Source organism: Rhinatrema bivittatum, chromosome 3, assembly GCF_901001135.1.
Source record: "Rhinatrema bivittatum chromosome 3, aRhiBiv1.1, whole genome shotgun sequence".
In the NCBI taxonomy this organism is placed as follows: Eukaryota; Metazoa; Chordata; class Amphibia; order Gymnophiona; family Rhinatrematidae; genus Rhinatrema; species Rhinatrema bivittatum.
The window spans coordinates 315,746,747-315,769,513 of record NC_042617.1 but is presented as its reverse complement, the minus strand read 5'-3'; the positions used below and the strand labels follow the sequence as shown (position 1 = coordinate 315,769,513).

Genomic DNA, 22,767 nt, shown 5'->3' with positions numbered 1-22,767 from the left:
AATTAATTTGAACACAGTTAAGAACATAAGAACATAAGAAATTGCCATGCAACCTGTTTCCAATAGAGGCCAAACCAGGCCACAAGAACCTGGCAAGTACCCAAACACCAAGAAGATCCCATGCTACTGATGCAATTAATAGCAGTGGCTATTCCCTACGGGGTAGATTTTAAAAGGTGCGCGCGGGAGTAGATTTGTTCGCGCAACCCGGTGCGAACAAATCCACTCCCGATTTTATAACATGCGCGCACGTTATAAAATACAGGGTCAGCGCGCACAAGGCTGCGCAAAATCGGCAGCCTGCATGCGCCAAGCCACGCAGCCATCCTCCGTTCCCTCCGAGGCCGCTCCGAAATCGGAGCGGCCTCGGAGGGAACTTTCCTTCTGGCCCCCCACCTTCCTTCCCCTATCTAACCCACCCCCAGCCCTAACTAATTCCCCCCCCCCACCTTTATTTTACAAGTTATGCCTGCGCATATCTTACGCGCGTAACCCTTTAAAAATCTGCCCCTAAGGCAACTTGATTAATAGCAGTTAATGGACTTCACCTCCAAGAGCTTATCCAAACCTTTTCTGAACCCAGCAACACTAAATGCACTAACCACATCCTCTGGCAACAAATTCCAGAGTTTAATTGTGCATGGAGTAAAAAAGAGTTTTTTCCAATTAGTCTTAAATGTACTATTGCTAACTTCATGGAGTGCCTCCTAGTCCTTCTGTTATCCGAAAGTATAAATAACCGATTCACATCTACTCGTTCAAGACCTCTCATGATCTTAAAGATCTCTATTATATCCATCCCCCCGCCCCCCCCCCCCCCCCCCCCCCACCCGTCTCTTCTCCATGCTGAACAGCCCTAACCTCTTCAGCCTTTCCTCATAGGGGAGCTGTTCCATCCCCTATATAATTTCGGTTGCCCTTCTCTGTATCTTCTCCAATAGTTAATACTTCTTTTGTATTAACTGAAGCATGCAGTTATTCGTCCAATTCTAAAAAAAACACAATGCTGACCCTACTGTATTTGCAAACAATCACCCAATCTCATCATTATTTTACATAGCTAAAATCCTTGAGACGTGCCTTAAAACAAATTTCCGCATTTATTGAAAAATTTAACATCCTCGACCAATACCAATTTGGCTTCCATAAACTACATAATACAGAACTCATTACAATCTTCCTTTGATCTAATCAGACGCAGATTTGATCAAGGTACAACTTTCATCTTGGTACTATTAGACATCTCGGCCGTGTTTGACACGATCAAACACAGTATCTTAAACAGTAGACTAAAATCAATAGGTCTAACAGGTACTGTTTTGAAATGGTTTTCATCATTTATAACTAATCACACTCTGCAAGTTAAAATACAATCCCAGCTTTCTTCAAGGAAAATTATTACATCCAAGGTTCTGTGCTATTGGCAGTACTACTTAATATATATTTCACCCCACTATGTCAAATTTTAGCAAGTTTCAATGTTCACTATTGTCTATATGCTGACGATATATAATTATTTTTTCCAGTTAAATCAACATGGTCCGTAACCGAACAATTCTTATCCTATGTATTGCTAACAATTCAAAATTGGCTATCATCTAACAAACTTGCACTTAACATTCAGAAAACAGAAATAATTTGTCTTTCAAGATTTCCATCTGATTCCACTCCCTCTGAATTGTTACTAAACAACCAATCAATAAAACATTCTTCTTTTTTTTTTAATTTATGTATTTTCAAATTATACAAGACTTAATTTTGATCAGAAATATTAGAACAGAGTTAGAAAACAAATAATGAAGCATCACAACAAGAAAATTTAACATTCTCATGTTCTCAATACAAGTCCTCAATCTGGGAGCGATCCAATCCCCAACCCAAAGAAATATATCAAAGAATGGAGACAATAGACAAACAGCAGCCTTACTATTTATCTAAGGGGAACAAGAAGTATATTTACGACTGGAGGTTACTGGCTGCACTAGTTTTCCTTATCAAAAATTGTGTTAACTGAGGGGGATCATAAAATATGTATGAATTATTCTGATATTTAATCATGCACTTGCATGGAAATGTCAATTAAAAAAACACCCCCCAATTTGCTGAACCTGCGGTTGCAACAAAAAAAATAATTTTCTCCTTTTTTGAGTCTCCCTCGAGACATCTGGAAAGACCCTAACTTTGCACTGAAGAAATAACTCTGATCTGTGTTGGAAATAAAGTCTCATTAGCCAATCTTTATCTGGTTCAAGTGCGAGAGTCACAATAAGTGTAGCTGGTATAGCCAATTCTGTAATCGACGTCTCCAACATAGTTGAAAGATCCACACTTGGTTCCCCTACTGGAATTAGCGGTGTTATTCCCTCTCTTTGCATGTCTGATCTTTTAAACATTGGCAAGTAAAATATTTTAGACACTGGAGGGATTGCATTTTCAGAAACCTATAGAAGAATTTCCATTAAATAACTCCTAAACATCTCCCTAGAAGGTATTAGGGGAATTTGGGAAAAATTAATAAATCTTAAATTCCTATTTTTCAATGCATTTTCCAGGTTTTCAATTTTTAAAGCAGTGCTGGCATTTTCTTTAATCATGGCAATCTGCGCCTGTTGAACAGTACTTACTTGATCTCTTATAGCCGAAAATTGTTGGTCCAACTCAGTTGTTGTATTAGAGAGAACCGAGACGTTTTCCTCCAGGTCATTACATTTTGAAATCATAGGAGAAAGCTGTTGTAGAATTGAACTCCGAAGATCTATAATAGCTTCCCAGATAATCTTGAGTGAGAAAACTGGAGGTCTTTGGACAGCAGGTAACAATAAAGATAATCTCGACAAGGAAACCTCAATAGTGCTGCTGTCAGATCCTCCCAGTCTTACATCTCATTCCATGTCCTTACCCGGCTGTCCACGATTTAAATCTGAATTCACAGCTCCCAACATTGCTCCGTCGTTCCCCGCAGGATTTGGTTCGCCTGTTCCCAGGTTTAACAGCATCTCCCCTGACACTTGGGCAATTTGGATGACAGCTGGATTACCGGGTGGTGTTCCCTTGGCGGGGCTCAGAGGTGACAAAGAGCCCAGGAGAGAGGGGAGCTCAAATTCCCCTCCCCCTCCTACCAGCAGCTGAGTCCCCGATACCGGGCTGCTGCGCAGAACATGGGCGTCCATCAGGCTGGAGAAGGGAATCGTTGAGGGGGCCGCAGGGAGAGGCCCCGGCCTTGGTTTCAGCTTTCTGCCCATTCACCAGGCAGTAACAAGCAGGAAATAATATTTTAGAGAAATGCCTGAGAGCCGACAGCACACTCCATCTATCGATCTTGGATCTGCCCCCATCAATAAAAATTTCTGTTGATGTTCGCAATTTAGGCATCCAAATTGATCAATCACTGAACCTGCGAGTGCATATAAAAAATCTAACACAAACATCTCATTACAAACTGAAACTTCTCCAACATGTAAAACCTTACCTTGAACCAAACGACTTCCGAACCATACTGCAATCACTATTATTTTCAAGTATGGACTATTGCAATTCCCTATTAAATGGTATTCCCAAATACATTATACGCCCATTACAGATCATTCAAAATACATATGTTAGACTATTAAAAAATAGTTCAAGTCGTGAACATATCTCCTATTTAAAACAATTGCATTGGTTACCCATATCGGTCCATGTTCAATACAAACTGGGGCTAATTGTTCACTCCTTAATGTTTAATCTGCATTCACCTTGGGCAAAAGCAATTATGAAATTCTATTCCCCGGCAAGATCACTTCACTCAGCAACCAAGAATCTCCTTGATATTCCTTCGCCAAAATTTATACACCTCGATGATACCACGAGAAAGAGCTCTCTCAGCAGCAGGTCCAATATTTTGGAATACTCTCCCTTTGGAATTAAGAAACTGTAATGACATCAAGATATTTTAAAAATACCTGAAAACCCACCTTTTTAGGATTGCCTTCAATGACTAATCTATCTTATTTGACTCTTTGTTTTAGGGATTATTTTGATTTTATATTTTATGTTCATATTTTATGATAGTAACAATTTGATGTATATTCATTTTATATTGTGAAATATTATGTGTATTTTTGTAATCCACCCTGAATGTAAGAAGGGCAGAATAGAAATATTTTAAAATAAATAAATAAATCCATCTTTCATCCCCCCATCACATACAGCTCTTTTGGGATACTGCTCCCTGGATTTATGACTCTGCCTTTCTTGGCATTGAATCCCAGCTGCCAAACTTCAACCACTCTGAGTTTTATTAAATCACTTTTCATTCTCTCTACTCCTTCTGGCATGTCTACTCTGTTGCAGAAGTTAGTATCATCTGCAAAAAGACAAACTATTCCTTCGTTGCATTCTGTAATGTCTCTCACAAAGATATTGAACAGAACTGGTCCCAACACCGATCCCTGTGGTATTACGCTTAGCACTGTTCTCTCTTCAGAGTTGGTTCCAATTACCATTACACACTGTCTCCAGTCAGTCAACCAATTTATAATCCATGCCACCCACCTTGGTGCTCACTCCCAAGCTTCTCATTTTATTCATGAGCCTTCTATATAGGACTATATCAAAAGCTTTGCTGAAATCCAAATAGATCACATTGAGTATTGTTCCTTGATCTAGTTCTCTAGTCAGTCTATCAGATTTATTTGAAAGGAGTGGGGCACTGGCTCTCATTTCCCTGCCTCACTTCCCTCCCTCTCCCTAGGGTTGACCCTACATCTGAGTACTGAACCTTTTCTAGGGAAGAAAGCCCCATTTGACTAAACCCTTTGAACACTGATTACTCAGACAGACAAGGGCTTCTGCACTTCATTCTTCTGGGAATAAGCATTAGACTTTCCTAGAACGATCTGCCCAGTTCTTCCAAGTGACTCAGGCTGGCCTCTGTCACAAGATGCTGGCTTTGATGGACCTTCATCTGTCTCCGCAGTGCACAGTACCTCTTACCTTCTAGGAGTGGATTTGAAACATTGATATGACTTACCTTGACTTTTTACATTATACGGCAAGAGCAGGGGCCCCTTCACACTGCTCTGCTTTGAGTATCTTTCAGAGTAATGAATGCCTCCATGGAGCAAGGCTGGCAACAGGAAGAGAATCAGTAGCAGTGCAGGTAAATTCATGATCACAGTTCAGGCCTGTATGTAAAAGAGACAAGTTTATGTGCAGCGCTCAGCAGCTCATTACTGCAGTCCTCCTCCACAACACAGGAGAATCATCCTCATTTTCCAGGCCATGGCCGAGCTAATACTTTTATCACATGCATCAACATATGCATGCTTCATTATTATTCCCTTGCTCATGAAGGCTGCATCCTATGTGTGATCTCTGAAGATAGCACACCTTCTATCCTAAGTGTGATCTTTGGAGATAGCACAACTTCTATCCAAAGTGTGGTCTATGAGGAGACCGAGCCTTCTATCCAAAGTGTGGTCTCTGGAGATAGCATATCTTCTATTCTAAGTGCGATATTTGGAGATAGCATGCCTTCTATACTAGTTGTGATTTCTGTAAATAGCATGCCTTCTATCCTAAGTGTGATCCTTAGAGATAGCATGTCTTCTATCCAAGTATGATCTCTGAAGGTAGCATACCTTCTGTTCTAGGTGCAATCTTTGTAGATAGCATGCCTTCTATTCTAGGCATGATTTTTGGAGATAGCATGCCTTCTATCCTAGTTGTGATTTCTGGAAATAGCATGCGTTCTATCCTAAGTGTGATCTTTGGAGGTAGCATACCATCTATCCTAAGCATGATTTTTGGAGATAGCATGCCTTCTGTCCTAAGCGTGATCCTTGGAGATAGCATGCCCTCAAAGCTAAATCTGATCTCTGAAGGGAGCATACCTTCTATCCTAAGTGTGTTCTCTGAAGAGAGCATGCCTTATACCCTAAGTGTGATCTCTGGAGATAGAAAGCCTTCTATTCTAAGCGTGATTTTTGGAGATAGCATGCCTTATGTTCTAAGTGTGATCTTTGGAGATAGCATGCCTTCTGTCCTAGGCGTGATTCTTGGAGATAGCATGCCCTCAATGCTAAATGTGATCTCTGAAGAGAGCATGCCTTCTATCCTAGTTGATATTTCTGTAAATAGCATGCCTTCTATCCTAAGTGTGATCTTTGGAGATAGCAAGTCTTCTATCCTAAGCATGATTTTTGGAGATAGCATACCTTCTATACTAAGTGTGATCTTTGGAGATAGCATGCCTTCTGTCTTAAGTGTGATTCTTGGAGATAGCATGCCCTCAATGCTAAATATGATCTCTGAAGTGAGCATGCCTTCTATCCTAAGTGTGATCTCTGGAGAAAGCATACCTTCTATCCTAAGTGTGATCTCTGGAGAAAGCGTACCTTCTTTCCTAAGTTTGATCTTTGGAGATAGTATGCCTTCTATCCTAAGTGTGATCTCTGGAGAAAGCATACCTTCTATCCTAAGTGCGATCTTTCGAGATAGCATGCCTTCTATCCTAAGTGTGATCTCTGGAGATAGCATGCTTTCTATCCTGTTTGTTCTTTGCAGATAGCATACCTTCTATCCTAAGTGTGATCTCTGGAGAAAGCATACCTTCTATCCTAAGTCTGATCTTTCGAGATAGCATGCCTTCTATCCTAAGTGTGATCTCTGGAGATAGCATGCCTTCTATCCTAAGTGTGATTTTTGGAGATACCATGCCTTCTATCCTAAGTTTGTTCTTTGCAGATAGCATACCTTCTATTCTAAGTGTGATCTCAGGAGAAAGCATACCTTCTATCCTAAGTTTGATCTTTCGAGATAGCATGCCTTCTATCCTAAGTGTGATCTCTGGAGATAGCATACCTTCTATCCTAAGTGTGATCTCTGGAGATAGCATACCTTCTATCCTAAGTTTGATCTTTCGAGATAGGATAGAAGGCATGCTAAGTGTGATCTCTGGAGATAGCATGCCTTCTATCCTAAGTTTGATCTTTAGAGATAGCATGCCTTCTTTCCTTACTCGTACCTCTGACTCCTCCCAACTCTTCACCAAGGGAGGTGTGCCTGCCTACCTGCTGCCGGCACTATTGCTGCTTTCCCCAGGTTGCTGCACCCCTTTGCCGTGTGGGTTTGTCCCGCTCTGACTCTGATGTCATCATTGAGGTGCCGACTAAAGGGATCCAGTGTGTCGCCGGAGGCTCTGCATGCTAAAGTAGCACAATAAAGGGGTATGCCCTTTTGTGCGCCCCCTTCTTGTGACCTTCTGCACCATCCATCCTTCGCTCTCCATGATCCTGGACACAATTGCATCTTTACTCAGGTTGAACTCAAATTACTTGTTTTCTCTCTTATTCTCTTTCATGTTTTTTTTTCTCAAGTTTATATACTTAAACACTATGGGGCGGATTTTAAGAGCCCTGCTCGCCTAAATCCTCCCAAATCCGGGCGGATTTAGGCGAGCAGGGCCCTGCGCGCCGGTGAGCCTATTTTACATAGGCCTACCGGTGCGCGCAGAGCCCCGGGACTCGCGTAAGTCCCGGGGTTTTCTGAGGGGGTGTGTTGGGGGCGTGTCGGGGGCGGGCCCGAACCGCGCGGCGTTTTCGGGGCGTGTCGGGAGTGTTCCGGGGGCGGGCCCGGGGGCGTGGCTATGGCCCGGGGTGGTCCGGAGGCGTGGCCGCGCCCTCCGGACCCGCCCCCAGGTCGCGTCTCGGCACGCTAGCGGCCCGCTGGCGCGCGGGGATTTACGTCTCCCTCCGGGAGGCGTAAATCCCCCTACAAAGGTAAGGGGGGGGTTTAGACAGGGCCGGGCGGGTGGGTTAGGTAGGGGAAGGGAGGGGAAGGTGAGGGGAGGGCAAAAGAAAGTTCCCTCCGAGGCCACTCCGATTTTGGAGCGGCCTCAGAGGGAACGGGGGTAGGCTGCGCGGCTCGGCGCGCGCTGGCTATACGGAATTGATAGCCTTGCACGCGCCGATCCAGGATTTTAGCGGATACGCACGGCTACGCGCGTATCTACTAAAATCCCGCATACTTTTGCTTGCGCCTGATGCGCCAGCAAAAGTACGCCAAATCGCGCGGTTTGAAAATCTACCCCACTGGAAATTAGCACAATTACTGGTTGTAGATGATATGGACAACTTAATATAGGTCATCTTAAACCTCCTCATCTCCACAAATCCTCCCTAATCTCCATTACACCGTCTCCCAAAACAGCTGCTTTAATACTTAAAGCAGCTGTTTTGGGAGACAGTGTAATGGAGATTAGGGAGGTGTAAAGCTATCTACTTTAATTTTAATTTTCAATGTCCAATCCATCAGGAAAAAAGTGCCTATTATCTATTATTTAATACCCACCCATTCTACTGACACTGTTTTTATCACAGAAACGTGGCTCTATGATCATGATAACCTAATTTTAAACAATATCTGTCCAGATGGTTACATTGCTTTTTCAGAACCCTGGCCAAATCAGCATGGAGGAGGTTTACTGATAATTGTCAAGGCCTCCCTACATCCTAGCAGGATGGCCCTGTCATTTAATAGTCCTCTTGAAATGATGCTTATTTCTTCTACTATTACACATTTCTGCATTGTGTACTGTCTGCCTGGCCTACTCGGTCATGACCTTTCCCCCTACTAGAGTCTTTGGCCACCCTGACCGTGGACCTAACCAATACTATTCTAGCCGGTGACTTCAATTTACACTTTTTTACAAACCCTCTTCCCACTGCAGCATCACACCTGATTGAGGCCCTAGCTGGGGTGGGGTGGACACAACTGATTAATGGGCCCATGCACAGGTGAGACCAAACCCTTGACCTTGTATTTTACAACCAGGATAATGCAAGCCTAACTGCTGCCACTCAGATTGTACCATGGTCAGATCATTCTGTAATTCTAGCAACTGGCAAACTTAAATGTAAACATCTTCACTCCCATAATGAACCTAAACAAATATATACAAGAAAAAAGTTGCCCCAGAATCCTTTGCTACTTTCCCTTTTCCTCATATTCCTGTTGTTGCTGAAACTGACATTGTTACTGATGTTGATCATCTTGTTGAGAAATGGAACTCTTTCATATAGCTCCTAAAAAGCTTTGTACTGTCTTTTCCAGGTCTAATGCTCCTCGGTTCACACCTTTTCTGTGCAACATGAAACTCAAATTCAGACGCCTTGAAAGACGCTGGCACAAAAACCTACTCCCTGGATGAAAAAATTATTATTTTTCCCATTTATACAAACACAAGAAAGAAACTGACTGTGCTAAAAAATCATTCTATGCTAATAAAATACAAGCAGCCAACAGCAACCCTAATACATTGTTTAATATTGTGAAATCCCTAACTACAGTAAAAACTGAATCTTCCACTCACATTACTAATGCCTTCTGTGATGATACCGCGCAATATTTCAGAGTTAAAACAGGCAAGGTCTCATCTGAATTCCCTCACCTACCTGGTCTGACTTTACCAACATAGCCGCTCCCACTATAACCTACATTCTCTCCAGAATGAAGGCCTCTAACAGTCCGTATAAGCCCTGTCTAGGACAATTACTGAAAGACATTTGAGAATATATTTCACCTACATTAGCTCAATTCAGTGGCATACTAAGGGAGGTGCGGCGGTGTGGTCCGCCCCAGGTGACTGCCAGCAGGTCGGCAGCAGCGAGCGGAGCCCGTCCTGCTCACACTAGAAGAAAAGGGAGGCCTCCTGGCTGCAAGGGGTGGGGAGCACCAGACGGCCGCCTAGAGCACCACGGGTCTGGAGACGGCACCGCATAGCCTTTTCTTCTTCCCACTCCCCGCGGCCCGGAAGAGGAAGTGGTGGGTCCGCGTGGGCAGGAAGAAGGAAAGGTCCATGTAGTCGGGGCCTGAAGCAGGAGGAAGAGCAGCAGTGCTGGCCCCCCACCCTCCCCACTGCAGATGCAGGAGGTAGAGCCACACCAGCCCCCGTGCTGCCTCAAGAAAAATGAAGAGTCCCCCTCTGTCTTGAGGGCTGAAAGAGGAAACTGCTGTTGTGCTTCTGATGGGGAGTGGGGTAGGAAGTGAGAGAGAGTGTGTTTGTATCTATGTGTGTGTTAGAGTCTGTCTGTGTGTGTATGGGAGTGAGGGTGCATGTTGTGTGTGAGAGAGAGGGAGCTGTGTGAAGGGGTGTGTGACAGTGTGTGCAAGAGAGAGAGCCTGTGTGAGGGAGAGGGGAACCGGAGATCACTGGGGGGGGAGGGGAGGAGTGATGGAGACGTGAATGGGGGGGAGGAGGGACAGAGAAGTGAACTTGGGAATTTGGGTGGGCTGTCAAAGGAAGTATCCACCCTGGGTGACAAATACTTTAGGTATTTATCACGTAGTACTGGTACGTTTCCAAGTACTCTAAAACAGACATCCATCTTACCTATTCAAAAAGAGAAATCAATAGAGACTACTGTCTTTACCAACTTCTGCCCAATCGGCTCATTGTCTACCTTAGCCAAGATGATCGAATCCATAATTCTCCACCAATTAAGTGAATATATTGATGATAACAACATCCTTCACCTGAATCAACTTGGATTCCGCAAAGGTCACAGCACTGAATCTCTCCTTCTTTCATCTTCTGACTCTATTATCCGTGGTTTCGTCTCTGGCATAGACTATATTCTAATCCTTCTGGATATCTCAGCTGCTTTTGATACTTTAAATCATGAAATTCTCCTTGCTAACCCAGTACATATAGATATCAAGGACACTGTTTTTCAATGATTTAAGTCTTTCCTACCTAACTGCCCCCAACAACAGGTTGATCTTGGGCAGCACCTCTCTAACTGGTATTTCACTAACTTGGGTGCTCCACAAGGTTCTTTTCTGTCTGCCATTCTATTTAACATCTACTTGCTTCCTCTCTGTCACTTGTTGGCTGGCCTAGGAATACATTTTAAAATATATGCTGATGACATCCAGTTCATTATACCATATATTTCCTCCTCTACATCTCAAAACTATAAATACATGGCTATCTCACAATCATCTCAAACTGAATGCCTCAGAAACTGAAATGATACATCTATCTACCATTCCTCACTCTTCCTGTGCCCCTCCCTTGAACTTCATCTTTGAAAATTGCACCAGTCCTACTTCAAGCCATGCACGTAACTTAGGAGTTACCTCAGACTCAAGCCAATCAATGTCTGCCAATATTTTATCAGTGGTAAAAGGTTCATTTTACAAACTCCATTTACTAAAAAGACTAAATCCTCTCCTATATCCTAATGACTTCCTCACTGTACTACAAGCCTTGATTTTGACTGGCCTAGATTATTGTAATTCACTTTATCTATTGCTTTCAGATACTAATCTGTGCCCCCTTCAACTGGTTGAAAATGTTGCTCAGGGGAATAGGGATCAGATTCTATAGGATACCAGAACACTATAGGAGGTATAGCAGGAAGTGCCTTGTGCAGGGTACAGGAATCCCCTCTTCTCAGGGGAATATGGATCATAATCTATAGGATACCAGAGCACTATAGGAGGTGGATCAGGATGTACCGTTTGCAGGGTTAGAGGAATCTCCTCTTCTCAGGGGAATAGGGATCAGATTCTATAGGATATCATAGCGCTATAGGAGGTGGATTAGGAAGTGCTGTGTGTAGTCATACCAGTGTAGTCTGACCCAGCATGGCAATTTCTTATGTTCTTATGTTCTTAATCCCCTCTTCTCAGGGGAATAGGGATCAGAATCCATAGAATCACAGAGCACTATAGGGAGTATACCAGGAAGTGCTGTGTGCAGTGGTACAGGAATGTCCTCTCCTCAGAGGAATAAGGATCATATTACATAGGATACCAGAGCACTGTAGGAGATGTACCAAGAAGTGTTGTGTGCAGTAGTACAACAGTCCCCTATCAGAAGGGAAATATTGATAATATTCTATAAGATACCAGAGCAGTATAGGATTTGGACCAGGTAATGCTGTGCGCAGTAGTACAGGAATCCCCTCTCCTCAGTGGAATATTGAAAAGATTATATAGGATAACTGAGCACTGTAAGAGTTGTTCCAGGAACTGCGATGTGCAGGGGTATAGGAGACTCCTATTCTCAGGGGAATAAGGAACAGATTCTATAGGTTACCAGAGCACTATAGGAGGTAAAACCAGAAGTGCTGTATGCAGGGGTACAGGAATCCCCTCTCCTTAGAGGAACAGGGATCATATTCTATAGGATACCATAGCACTATAGGAGTTGCATCAGGAAGTACTGTGTGCAGGGGTACTGCAATCTCCTCTCCTCAGTGGAATATGGATCATATCCTATAGGATACTAGAGCACTATGGGAGGTGGATGAGGAAGTGCTGTGTGCAGGGGTACAGGAATAGTCCAAGCTGCTTATTTCAAGAATAAGCAGTGGATATCTGCAACTCCACCTTAATAATGGTTTATGGACTTTTCCTCCAGGAACTTGTGCAAACCATTTTTAAACGCTGTTACACTAGTCACTTTCACCATATCCTCTGGCAACGAATTCCAGAGCTTAATTATGTGTTGAGTAAAAAAATATTTTTTCTTATTAGTTTTAAATGTATTACCTACCCCCTGGTCTTTGTAGTTTTTGAAAGAGTAAAAAACTGATTAACGTTTACGTGTTCCATTCAACTCATTGTTTTATAACTCTATCATATCTCCCCTCGCTGTCTCTTCTCCAAGCTGAAGAGTCGTAACCTTTTTAGCCTTTCCTCATAGGGGAATTGTTCCATCCCCTTTATCATTTTAGTCGCCCTTCTCTGTACCTTTTCTAATTCTGCACACAATACTCAAGATGAGGTTGCACCATGGAGTGATACAGAGGCATGATGATATTCTCTGTTTTATTCTCCATGCCTTTCCTGATAATCCCTAGCATTCTATTTGCTTTCCTGGCTGCTGGTGCACACTGAGCAGATTTCAACATATTTTCAACGATGATGCCTAGATCCTTTTTCTAAATGGTGACTCCTAATGTAGAACCTTGCGTTGTGTATCTACAATTTGGGTTACTCTTCCCTAAGTGCATCACTTTGCACTTGTCCACATTAAATTTCATTTGCTGATTGCATAGCCAGTATCCCAGTTTTGCAAGGTCCTCTTGCAATATTTTACAATCCTCTTATGATTTATCAACTTTGAATAATTTGGTGTTATCGGCAAATTTGATCACCTCACTCATTGTCCCAATTCCCAGTCATGTATACATTTATTAAAAAGCAGTAGTCCCAGGAAATAAATAAACTTTCTATATGAAAACAGCACTATTTGCCAGCACTTAAAGAACAACAATCCTACCTATGAAAAGGCAACACTGCAAGTATTACACCATTACACCCCCTATTAGGAAAACAGAACATACAAGCTGCTATAGTCCCTACATAGAAATTACACTTGGAATACCTCACTTCAGTCACACATACAAAATACAGATAGATCCTCAAATACAGAATAAAGAGACCATAAAATAGAAATGTGTAGACAAAAACTGCACTGGAAAGTACAAGCCAAATTCTGTATGCAGTGCAATAATGGAAATATAGAAACATCACCATGCATCATAAAACAATAAAATAAAAAAATATAAATATTATCAATAATAGTAAAGCCATACCAATAAAAAGAAAAATTAAAAGCAGCTAAGGCACAGAATAATATCCAAAAATTAAAAACTCATATAAAAATGTTCCAAACACCAATAAAATATTTCAAAACAGACTCATCAAATATCACCTAATAAATAAAACTAATAAGGATTCTAAAAAATACCCCACTTTCCATACTTGGAAACTTTTGATTTCCAGATGACCTGAGATTGTCATGGATTAGCTGGCAGAAGGCGAGATGGATTGTTTTGCATAGACTTTCTTCTCTATATATCTATCTCTCTCACACACACTTGCACACACACATACATTCTCTTTCTCTCACAAATGCACACGCTCCCGTTCTCCTTCTTTCTCATTTTCTCTCACACACATGCTCTTTCTCTCTTCCTCACACAGATGTGCTCTCACATGCACACATACTCTCTCCCCCCCCACACACACATGCTCTCACACACATACACATGTTCACTCTCACACACACTTGCATTTAACACTCTCACATACGCACATGTGCTCTCTCACTCTCACACATATACAAAACATGCATGTTCTCACACACACACACAGGCTCTTTTACTCTCACCCACAAACACATGCTCTCATACATGTGCATTCTCTTACTCTCACATAGGGATGCACTTTCTCTCGTTCCATCAGGCAATGAAGGTGAGGGGCAACCCACTAACATCAGGTACCATGAGAGACAATCCCGGGCTGAAGAAAACAAATAAAAATGAAAAAATCGCCATGAAACTGAAAATGAGAACGGAGGGAGTCCTCAGAGAGAATGAGACCCGCCCACAAAATGACATCATCATGCTAACGGCAGAGCCGGTAAAATACGCCGTTCCATCGGGCGTCGCGCGCCAAAGGGGCGCAACAAAGGGACTTTCCCCTTTGTGCTCCCCTTCGTGCTAACTTTCGTGCTGTGTGTAAAATAAGTATAGTTATGTTTGTTATTTAAATAACCTCTAATAAGCTGTTTAATAATTTTTCTTTTACATTTTTAATTCTAGATGTTCTATGTATTCGACTAAGGAATTATATTTCCTGCTTATTCAGTTTTCAGTGTAAACCGGCCTGATTTGCAGTTTATGCAAGAAGGTCGGTATATAAAAATTAAAAATAAATAAATAAATAAATTCCCATACACACATACACACATACAGACAATCGCTTACTCCCCCACACACATATATTTATGCAGATGCTCTCTCTCACACACACGTGCTCACCCCCACTTCTGTCATTCACTCGAAGCAGCAGCAATAGTCTCCTTCTTCAACGCTCCCCTCCCTACCCTCCGTGGCCAAAAGGACTACTTCTTCGGGGCATGATGACCAACCCTACCATATCTGTGTGTTCCTTCCTACAGGGCATTCCATGCATCTCCTCCTCTTCCTAGGCCCTGCCAGAAAGGCTACCGCTTCCAGTGGGGCAGTACAACACAGTAAGGCTCCTCCTCTTCTTAGGCCCTGCCAGCAACACTGCCACTTCCAGTGGGGCAGCACAACATAGTGCATCTCCTCCTCTTCCTAAACCCCACTGCTACTCCTTTTTCTAAGGCCCTACCAGTGCGTGTTTACTTTTCTTCTTAGGCCCCGCCAGCCATGCTACCAATTCCTGTGGGACCACGCTACTTTTGATGGCTGCAGCAAGCAACATCTTCCCTTCTGCACCAGTGGTGCTATAGTGCTCTTTGGATAGCGGTGCTTAAGGCCGAAGCCATATTGGCCAGAGGCACGCTATGGCTCTGCTTAGCAATCCCAGACACACCAGGCCAGGGTTACGGTATGCTGCTACCATGATGCAGGTGGATTGAAGATTCTGGAGGTTCCTTGAGGTCTGAAAGTGTATAGGTTTGAGTGGAGAAAAGGTCGAGGGGGCCCTGGATCCAATAAATATTTTAAAAAATTGCTTGGCCCTCTCCTCAAGGAAATATATATCATCTTCTGTAGGATACCCATGCACTATAGGAGGTATAATAGGAAATGCTGTATGCAGGGGTACAGGAATGCCCTCTCCTCGGGGGAATATGTATCAGATTTTATAGGATACCAGATCACTATAGGAGGTATAACAGGAAGTGCTGTGTGCAGGGGTACAGGAATGCCCTCTCCTCAGGGAAATATATATCAGATTCTGTAGGATACTAGAGCACTATAGGAAGTGTAACAGAAAGTGCTGTGTGCAGTGCTATAGGAATGCCCTCTCCTCAGGGGATTATGGATCAGATTATATAGTATACCAGAGCACTATAGAAGGTGTACCAGGAATTGCTGTGTGCAGGGGTACAGGAATGCCCTCTCATCAGGGGATTATGGATCAGATTCTATAGTATACCAGAGCACTATAGGAGCTATAACAGAAAGTGCAGTATGCAAGGGTACAGCAATATCCTCTCCTCAGTGGAATAGGTATCAGATTTTATAAGATGCCACATCACCATAGGAGGTGTACCAGGAATTGCTATGTGCAGTAGTACAGTAATTCCCTCTATGCAGGGGAATAGAGATCAGATTCTGTAGTATACCAGACCACTCTAGGAAGTGCACCAGGAAGTGTTGTGTACAGGAGTACAGGAATCCCCTCTCCACAAGGGAATAGGGGACAGATTCCATAGGATATGAGAGCACTGTAGGTGATATATATGTGCAAGTGCTGTGTGCAGTATTACAGGTATGTCCTCTCCTCAAGGGAATATGTATCATTTTCTTTAGAATACCTGAGCACTATTGCAGGTGTACCAGGAAGTGCTGTGTGCAGGGGTACAGGAATTTCTTCTCCTCAGGGGAATATGGATCAGATCCCATAGGATATCAGAGCACTCTAGGAGGTGGTCCAGGACATACTTTGTGCAGTGGTACAGGCATGCCATCTCCTCAGGGAAATATGGATTATTTTCTACAGGATACCAGATGACTATAGTGGTATAACAGGAAGTGCTGTGTGCAAGAGTACAGGAATCCCCTCTCCTCAAGAGAATAGGGATTAGATCCTATAGGATACAGAGCACTGTAGGAGATATATGTGCAAGTGCTGTGTGCAGTGGTACAACAATCCTCTCTCAGAAGGGAAATATGGATCAGATTCTATAGGATATCAGAGTAGTGTAGGAGGTGTGTAGGTAGTGCTGTGTGCAGTGGTAGAAACTTCCCGTCTCCTTAGTGGAATATGGATCAGAGTCTATACGATATCAGAACACTATAGGAGGTTTACCAGGAAGTTCTGTGTGTAGTGGTATAACAATCCCCTCTCCTCAGGGGAAAATGGATCAGATTCAATAGGATACCAGAGCACTATAGGAGGTTTACCAGGAAGTGCTGTGTGCAGTAGTAGAGAAAATTCCTCTTCTCAGTGGAATCGGGATGAGATTCTTTATGATATCAGAGCACTATAGGAGGCATAACAGGAAATGCTGTGTGCAGGGGTACTGGAATCCCCTCTCCTCAGGGGAATATGGATCAGATACTATATGACACCAGATCCTAAGGAGTAGATTAGGAAGTGCTGTTTGCAGTGCTACAGGACTGCCCTATCCTCAAGAGAATATGGATCAGAATCTACAGCATAGCTGAGCACCATATGGGGTGGTTCAGGAAATGCTGTGTACAGGAATCCCCTCTCCTCAGGGGAATAGGGTTCAGATTCTATAGGATACCAGGGCAGTAAACGAGGTGGGTCAGGAAGTGCTGTCTGCAGGGGTACAGGAATCACCTCTCCTCAGGGAAATAGGGTTCAGATTCTTTAGGATACCAGGGCAGTAAACGAGGTGAGTCAGGAAGTGCCTTGTGCAGGGGTACAGGAATGTCTTCTGCTCTGGAGAATATGGATCAGATTCTATAGGATACCAGGGCAGTAAACGAGGTGGGTCAGGAAGTGCTGTCTGCAGGGGTACAGGAATCCCCTCTCCTCAGGGAAATAGGGTTCAGATTCTTTAGGATACCAGGGCAGTAAACGAGGTGAGTCAGGAAGTGCCTTGTGCAGGGGTACAGGAATGTCCTCTGCTCTGGAGAATATGGATCAGATTCTATAGGATACCAGGGCAGTATGCGAGGTGGGTCAGGAGGTGCTGTGTACAGGGGTACAGGAATCACCTCCTCAGAAGGATGTGGATAAAATTATTGCAGGAATTTCTGTCTCCTTGGCATAGGCTGTAGAGCTTGTGTTTTGCTATTTATAATTGGAGGGTTTTTTTCACATTCTGAGTTTCTGTATTTTTCCAGGTGCATTTCTTCTTGTGAATCCAGTTCAGCTCTCTCTGTTTGTTTTGTGTGTGCATACTTTGGCTGGAACTATTGGGTTGACTCCTTGCTCTAGCACTTCCTGTTTCATTTTTTCTACCTGGGTTTGCTTTTAAAAATAAAGGTGAACATAAAGAGACATATTTTCCTGCCTTTTTTTCCCTTGTTTTTTCCCATTCTTGCAAAAGCAGAGGAATGTCAATTCTAGCTCTGACTGCTGTCAGGATGTTGACTATTTTTACCTCTTTCCATCTAAGTCTCTCTCTTACTGACTGGCAACCTTCCTCACTTTAACTCACTAATTCTGTGTGACCTGAAGCCCCGGACAGCAAGCCATGCCACTATTACTAATAGCTTCATTGTACGGAGGCACATAACAGACAGTCCCTACTCCAGGGAGCTTACAATCTATTCCAGACTGACAGAACACACAAAATGGAAAATGAGGCTTTCAGTTAAGACAGCAAGGCCATGAATGAGAGGATTTAAGACAGATGTGGTTGAACTTTTAATTGAGTAGGAAGGTGGGGTCTGCAAATGTTACATGGAAGGCTCTGGTTGCTAAAGCTTTTGGTATTCAGACACATTTTGTATAGAATACTAGCCCTTCTTCTGTGCAAAACCAAGAAATACATTCTCCATTTTGAGCCCAGATCCATAAATGGTACCTGAGCAGAAAGTATTGATGTTTAGGTCTTAAGTGCAGCTGTGAAGAGTTGAGATCTAAGGCTGGATATTAATCTGGTAAGAGACGTAACTTGGCCCATGCATTCAAGAAGGGCATTCCAGGCATTTGGTGTGGAAAGGTAGAAGGCATGGAGATGAGATTTGGTGATGGGGGAGCGAGCCTGATGATTGAAATTTGGGGTGCATGGGGATGTAACAGAGGTGAGGTAAGAAGGAGCTGCAGAGGGAATGCACTTATACGTGAGGATAATTTTGTGGACGCGGATGGGATGCAGTGTAGTGATCTGAGAAGGGAGGTTGCACTGTGGTGAACGCATCGGTGGTAGATAAGCCATGCCAGTGAATTAACAATGTCATTAAAATGCTGTTATTTCCTTAGAGGACTGGAGGTTGAGGAGAGCTCAGGAGTTTAAACTTCATGGTGTGAATCTGTGATATCCAGACTCCATCTATTAGTGTCAGTTATATTAAGAATGATTCGCCTTGGCAGAAAAAGACCTTAAGCCTATCCAGTCTGTCCAACCACACCAACTGCTCAGCACTACAATCCCAGGTACTGCCTCACAGATCCCCTGTGCTTATCCCATGCCTTCTTGAATTCAGACACTGTCATAGTGCAAAACGCCTCACATTGTGTGCAAATTTAATGTTACACTAACCATGCAGTACAGGGGCAGAGGGTGTAAGTGCAGGTGTACTTTTCAGGGATTTCAATATTCAATATATGAGCAAGTGCTGCTTTCCATAAAGCTTTATTGCTGATCACTTCTTAAATTATATGTCCTACTCCTTAAGGACTGGACAAGATGAGCACACACCACAGAAGTGGGCCAGTGCAATACAGTATGCTCAGCTGAGCGCAATGGTTAACCTGTGGTTGGACAAGCATTTTGGACATGCTTACACAACCCCTTATGCAATAAGGGGATTAGCGCATCAAAAAAGCACATCCAACCTCCCGGGAAGCTAATAGCATTCACCACATGTTGATGAGGCTATTAGTGATTCTTTTCAAAAAAAAAAAAAAAGTGTGCCCAACGCACATATTTTTACTCTCAGAAATTAATGCCTGTCATGGAGCAGATGTCAAGCTTTGAGAAGCCCCTAACATTAACAAAAAAGCAGAAAATACTACTTTTCTGTAGTTCCTCCAACTTAATATTGTGGCAATACTACCCTTAGCAGAACACATGAGGGTAAACTGTACACAGTGGAAGTTACCACCCTTAATAGAAAGCTTGGGAGTAACCTGCACAAAATGGCGAAACATGGGGGTAACCTGCACAGGAGGCATGGGAGTAACCTGCACGGAGTGTCCGTTACTAACCTTAACAGAAGGCTTGGGAGTAACCTGCATGGAGCAGCAGTTACTAACCCTAACAGAAGGCATGGGGGTAATCTGCATGGAACAGCAGTTACTAACCTTAACAGAAGGCATTGGGTAACCTGCACAGAGCGTCCGTTACTAACCTTAACAGAAGGCATGGGGGTAACCTGCATGGAGCGGCAGTTTCTAACCCTAACAGAAGGCATGGAGGTAATCTGCATGGAACAGCAGTTACTAACCTTAACAGAAGGCATGGGGGTAATTTGCACGGAGCGTCCATTACTAACCTTAACAGAAGGCAAGGGGGTAACCTGCACGGAGCGTCTGTTACTAACCTTAACAGAAGGCATGGGGGTAACTACACAGAGTGGCAGTTACTACCCTTAACACAAGGCATGGGGGTAACCTCCACAGAGCGGCAGTTACCAACCTTAACTGAAGGCATGGGGTAACCTGCACAGAGCGTCCGTTACTAACCTTAACAGAAGGCATGGGGGTAACCTGCATGGAACAGCAGTTACTAACCTTAACAGAAGGCATGGGGATAATTGCACAGAGTGGCAGTTACTAATCTTAACAGAAGGCATGGGGGTAATCTCCACAGAGCATCCGTTACTAACCTTAACAGAAGGCATGGGGGTAACCTGCAAGGAGCGTCCGTTACTAACCTTAACAGAAGGCATGGGGGTAACTGCACAGAGTGGCAGTTACTACCCTTAACACAAGGCATGGGGGTAAGCTCCACAGAGCAGCAGTTACCAACCTTAACAGAAGGCATGGGGTAACCTGCACAGAGCGTCCGTTACTAACCTTAACAGAAGGCATGGGGGTAACCTGCATGGAGCAGCAGTTACTAATCTTAACAGAAGGCATGGGGGTAACCTGCATGGAGCAGCAGTTACTAATCTTAACAGAAGGCATGGGGGTAATCTGCACGGAGCATCCGTTACTAACCTTAACAGAAGGCATGGGGGTAACCTGCACGGAGCGTCCGTTACTAACCTTAACAGAAGGCATGGGGGTAACTGCACAGAGTGGCAGTTACTACCCTTAACACAAGGCATGGGGGTAAGCTCCACGGAGCAGCAGTTACCAACCTTAACAGAAGGCATTGGGTAACCTGCACAGAGCGTCCGTTACTAACCTTAACAGAAGGCATGGGGGTAAGCTCCACGGAGCAGCAGTTACCAACCTTAACAGAAGGCATTGGGTAACCTGCACAGAGCGTCCGTTACTAACCTTAACAGAAGGCATGGGGGTAACCTGCATGGAGCGGCAGTTTCTAACCCTAACAGAAGGCATGGAGGTAATCTGCAAGGAGCCGCAGTTACTAACCTAAACAGAAGGCACGGGAGTAACCTGCACGGAGCATCCATTACTAACCTTAACAGAAGGCATGGGGGTAACCTGCATGGAGCGGCAGTTACTACCCTTAACGGAAGGCATGGGGAAACCTGCATGGAGCGGCAGTTTCTACCCTTAACAGAAGTCATGGGGTAACCTCCACAGAGCGGCAGTTACCAACCTTAACAGAAGGCATGGGGTAACCTGCATGGAGCAGCAGTTACTACCCTTAACAGAAGGCATGGGGTAACCTGCATGGAGCAGCAGTTACTACCCTTAACAGAAGGCATGGGGTAACCTCCACAGAGCGGCAGTTACTAACCTTAACAGAAGGCATGGGGATAACCTGCACGGAGCAATAGTTACTACCCTTAGGAGAAGGCTGGGGGTAGCCTGCATGGAGCAGCAGTTACTATCCTTAGGAGAAGGCATGGTGCTAAGCTTCTTGGAACGGCAGCTACTCCACTTAGGAGAAGGCATGGTGGTAAGCTGCATGGAACGGCAGTTACTCCACTTAGGAGAAGGCATAGTGGTAAGCTGCATGGAGCAGCAGTTACTACCCTTAGGAGAAGGCATGGGGATAGCCTGCATGGAGCAGCAGTTACTATCCTTAGGAGAAGGCACTGTGGTAAGCTGCATGGAATGGCAGTTACTCCACTTAGGAGAAGGCATAGTGGTAAGCTGCATGGAATGGAGGTTACATCTGTGAACACCTTGCTAGGCAGACTTTCTGGACCACTTTTGATCTTTATGTGCTGTTATATATTATTTTACTTAGTCTGGCATTAAAGTAAGCAATATGGGGGAGGCACAGATAGTTATTCTCACCCCCCCCCCCCCCCAAGGAAATGCAGGTGCCACGAAACGGATAAAATAACAAATTCAATCAGACAACCGTGATGAGAGAGCTGCCAACGTATTTAGGTGCAGAATAAGGCGACTGAGAGTGGTGCTGGAGAATCAGGTGTGCAGATGCTTGAAGTCTTGTTAATGGAATCGCAAAGCCAGAGGTGCCAGGGCTCAGGCAGACTGGGGCACAGAGAGTGACAATCACCGAGTCTTGCTGTAATGGAGGGCGGGATTGGCGCCGGACCATCCCGGACTGTAATCACTTCAGAAACGGACAGAGCAGACAAATAGGGGCGCTGCAGACGGAATAGCTCTTTACATTAGGACAAGAAAGGGAGAGCAGGGAGTGGCTGAATTCCTGCAAATGGCCCTGGAAAACCGAAGTGGAATTCCGTGCACATGGGAGCATTAAGCGCACAGCCCCGGGATCCTGTTACGGATTCTGCAGTAGATTTTACTAACTTCTTTGGGAAATGTGCATAATTTTGCAGAAAGTTTTGCTTCTCTCACTAGGGCAGCAGCCTCATGAAGATGCAGGCGCCAGGAGGATCAGAGTGGGGTAAGGAGGACTGGCGTGGTGGTTCAGTTCTGCACATACCATCCCCCCCCCTCCCCACACCAGGGAGACCTGCCTACCCCACCCCTTCTAATATGGCTTTAGGTGATGCATTTGCGCTCAGGAGAGAGGGAGAATGGCCGCAGAGCCATAGCCTGTGAGGGTCCCTATATCAG

At 44.1% G+C, this 22,767-nt stretch overlaps 1 protein-coding gene across 1 annotated transcript in view; it reads right to left on the bottom strand.

Moving 5' to 3' along the window:
• COL10A1 (collagen type X alpha 1 chain) overlaps window positions 1-22,767 on the bottom strand; it is an 88,467-nt gene that overhangs the window by 18,786 nt on the left and 46,914 nt on the right. Inside the window, exon 2 of the mRNA XM_029595234.1 lies at window positions 5,012-5,165. Coding sequence (XP_029451094.1) covers window positions 5,012-5,150 — 139 coding nt within the window. The 5' untranslated portion in view covers window positions 5,151-5,165. The remainder of the gene's footprint in view (window positions 1-5,011; window positions 5,166-22,767) is intronic.